Source organism: Eimeria mitis, genomic scaffold (assembly GCF_000499745.2).
Source record: "Eimeria mitis Houghton genomic scaffold, Emh_scaff542, whole genome shotgun sequence".
Taxonomy (NCBI): Eukaryota; Apicomplexa; class Conoidasida; order Eucoccidiorida; family Eimeriidae; genus Eimeria; species Eimeria mitis.
In genome coordinates, this window is record NW_013573693.1 from 1 (window position 1) to 3,698 (window position 3,698).

At 47.3% G+C, this 3,698-nt stretch overlaps 1 protein-coding gene across 1 annotated transcript in view; it reads left to right on the forward strand.

Annotated features, from left to right (window-relative positions):
• Positions 1 to 770: 770 nt before the first annotated feature.
• The window catches only part of EMH_0015680 (uncharacterized protein), a gene marked incomplete at both ends in the record, with an annotated part of 3,556 nt that continues 628 nt past the window's right edge, over positions 771 to 3,698 (forward strand). The window contains 7 exons of the mRNA XM_013500452.1: positions 771 to 911; positions 1,451 to 1,524; positions 1,640 to 1,673; positions 1,786 to 2,097; positions 2,218 to 2,304; positions 2,672 to 2,782; positions 3,041 to 3,196. Of these exons, the coding sequence (XP_013355906.1) occupies positions 771 to 911; positions 1,451 to 1,524; positions 1,640 to 1,673; positions 1,786 to 2,097; positions 2,218 to 2,304; positions 2,672 to 2,782; positions 3,041 to 3,196 (915 nt within the window). The remainder of the gene's footprint in view (positions 912 to 1,450; positions 1,525 to 1,639; positions 1,674 to 1,785; positions 2,098 to 2,217; positions 2,305 to 2,671; positions 2,783 to 3,040; positions 3,197 to 3,698) is intronic.

Genomic DNA, 3,698 nt, shown 5'->3' on the forward strand with positions numbered 1-3,698 from the left:
GCGGATATTAACCAAACACAGTTTCATTCCGGAGCTGGCATGGGCGTGTGGCGAAAGTTGTCTCCAATGCTGGTGGTCTGCAGCGCCGCCGACATCGCTCTTACAAGATATGCAGAGGAGGACTGCGTCTTGGCGGTAAATGGGAGGAAGTGGGAAAATAATAATCTACTAATACATATAAAATGAGTTTCTATTCAACACAATTTAAATGCGCGTGAAATGAAGAGAAACTTTTAACGGTCACGGAGCCCGCTGGCCTGCGATCAGCCCCCGGTCATCGTGTGGTCATGCGTTGTGCAGACGACAGGCCGCATTTGCCCCTTTTCCGGCTCTGATTGCCATCGAAAGTAAATATAAGCAGTCATTTAATTTTTGTTGATCCCGAAGTAGCGTCGCACTGATCAACAGGCACAGTACAGGGCCGTACAGCTCATCAGTTTTGCGTGTAGTCTAAGCCGCTGATCAAGATGCGATGCGAGGACTAGATCTTACCATATCAACTCCCACGAATGAAGAACAAACTTTATCTTTCGAAACCTTTCATCAAATAGTCAAATATCTCATCACTGTTGGCCTTCCACCGCACAACATAGTGCACGTGAGCCAGCCGCCTCGGCTGAGTGGGTCTGTATCGGCTGCTGTAACCATGGGCGAAGAACAAACAAGACGATCACTGTAGCTCACAATTTTCTAGCAACGATGTCTAAAAGCCTCAGCTCGCCCTGCACTCTGGACAGTGCGGGCGACCCGGCACCCATGAAGTCGCCGANATGTCTAAAAGCCTCAGCTCGCCCTGCACTCTGGACAGTGCGGGCGACCCGGCACCCATGAAGTCGCCGAAGGCCGACGATGGGCAAGATGCCACACCGCCTGCTGATCTTGGCTTGGGCGTCAATGCAGTGGAAGAGCAGGTCAGTGCATGGATGCATGCATGCATACAGCTCAACAAAGTTGTGGACGCCCTCATATCATCCCCCCGTCTGTATCCAACTACTATCTCTGTTCGTCTGTTTCGGTCCATTGTCTCTCCTTGCCTCTCTTGGTATCTGCTTGTTTCATTTTGGTGCTTTTTGACGCTTTCCTACCATGTGATTTGCTGGCTCGTTTGTTTGCTTCCTCTTCCGTTCCTTTTGCAGCTTGAACAGCTGACGCAGCTGGTTCAGAAGCTCACTGCGCGTATTGCTAGTGAAGAAGACTCTAGGGAGCTCTTGAGGGCTCAGCTTGACGAAGCATATGCGGCAAGCCCATGATCAAAGCAGAATTTAACAATCCCTATGTGTTATGTTCACACCTTTTTTTGCCGCGTGACAACAGTTGAATAGTAATGTAGGCGCTCGTGCNCCCTATGTGTTATGTTCACACCTTTTTTTGCCGCGTGACAACAGTTGAATAGTAATGTAGGCGCTCGTGCATATGTTGTACCCAATGTAAAATTTGATGCTATCTGCAGCAACTGGCAAACGTGCGCACTGAGCAATCTTTCGCCCCCTTCGAGGGAGGCCGTCCTATGCAACCTGAAATTACGTAAGAACAACCAACTGCCGCCTGTTATACAGTACATTAAATGTTGGCTCGGCAAAAGGGTATTTGCTCTGCTTTGCATATTGCCTTTCACTGCACCCTGTGTCTGATATCTCAGGTGGCTCGAGACAAATCAGCAGCAGCTGACGAAGGTACGGAGCCCCTGCATTGATCCGTTTCATATTTCCCTTCTAAAGTGCAGTGCGAACACTTTAAAGAAACATGTTGATTTCCTTTTATGCCTTAGAGTTGTGCTTTCTGCAGGCTACGCGAACAGCTGAAGAGCTCCAGTACTTATTGGAGGAAGAGCGTGCGAGGAACGCAGAAATGCGCATGCAGTACGAGAGGCAGCTTAAGCTGATCCGCAACGGAATTCAGAAGGAGAAACGCGACCTCAAGCAGACGTTGGTTCAGCAGGTCGACTTTATCGTTCGGAAATACAGAAACCTTGCAACAGAGGCAGTCGAAACGGCGCGTCAAGAGCGTCAAAGAGTGCAAACCGAGCGCATAAAAGCCCGAGAATTGGCTGAAACCGCTTGCAGAAATTTTGAAAAAGATTTGAAGGAAAGAACGAGGGTACGTGAACCACTCCACCTGCGCTTTTTACGACAGAGGTAGAAAATACAGTGGCTGCCCTTGCCCCGCAACCTTTCTTCTGATGTTATAGTGACTGCATTTCGTACTTATGTCTTGCAGAAAGCTCTGGAAGAATACCGTCAACTGGCTCAAGAAGCTCACAAAGCAGCACAAGCTGAGCGCGAAGAGCTCCGCACCAAATGGCAAGTCTGCAGACGCGAATAACTCTTCCCCTTGAGCAATCCAGCTGACAACGCAGCAAATGCAGCACGGCACCTGTAAAAGTATAGTATATATGCAGCTTAGTACAACATGCATGTAGTGAAAGTCCCTTCCTCAACACCGGTAAACGGCATCTGTAACAATAACGGTCCCCTGTGTGCGCAGTGCAAACCTCGAAAAAGCGATGATCACCAAACGCCAGCAATTCGATGCTCTCGTGATTCGCGTGAGTTGAAAAGTATTGTGTAGATATCTCGATCTTGTATACTATAGCGGTGTAGATGATTCTCATCTCCTTTTGCCCATATCTATGCTTTCTGTGTGTGCAATATCTGGTTTTTGGGGTCCTTAGGAAGCGGAAAAGAGAATTCAGTGCTACAGGCTCAGCCACCAGAGTATGAAGGAGCAGCTTGAGAGGGAGCGGAGGCAATTTGGGCAGATGATGAGCGAAGTAGCGCAACGGGTAAGTTACTTGTTTCTCCTGCTGAAGAACGCGGTTGATGCTCTCATACACATAGAGCTGAAATGTGATGGCGTTGGCCGCAACTGCAAGAAAGAGGTTCTGTAAATAGAGTGCACGGCTTTGCAGCCAGATGCTGTGGGAAGCAGCAGTAGCCTCAGTATCTGGAGAAGGTAGTGGAAATGATTGAGTGAATTGCAGAATGCGATTAAATGTCCGTAAAGCTTAAGTCATATTCACCCCCGTCTGGCGTGCATGCAGGTTGAGAAGGAGTGCAGCGAATACGACACTGCCATGTTAAAGGCAGTGGCAGTGTTCTGTAAAACAAAGGGTGTAGACGTTGACGAGTCAACTCTTCGACAACAACTCGGAGACATTCGTATTCAACGTTTGAAGGAAGCTGGTCAAGATCCCAAAGTAAGTCGTCATAAACTGTGTGAAAAATGTATTTAGATGAAAATGCAATCAAATAAAGGGCTTACTATGTAAATTCCTTTGCTAAATACATGCTGTGGCGCTGCACGTACTTGCGCAGCACTAAGTTTGTGTGTATGCAGCAACAAAACCCGCGCCCACTAACCGTCAAATACGGTTTCCAAGCAATCACGCCCGGGAGCAGCTGATGCTCAGTTGAACGGCACACTGCAACTTTTCTGAACGTATGGCTTAGCAGCAGCACAAGAAAAAAAATTTCTTTAAATGTGCCTTCAGTGCAAATTTTTCTGTTTTTATTTCAATAGCGCCAAAGGTGCAACACAAACAAACCTCCCCGCATCATCACGGCACAAGCCAAAAGACTTTCTGTTTTCGAAGCGACTATCCGTCTATTTGTCTATCTATGTATCTACCTTCCCACCTACCTAACTATATCTATATATCTCTTTCTATATCTACATGTCTAAATATATATATATATATA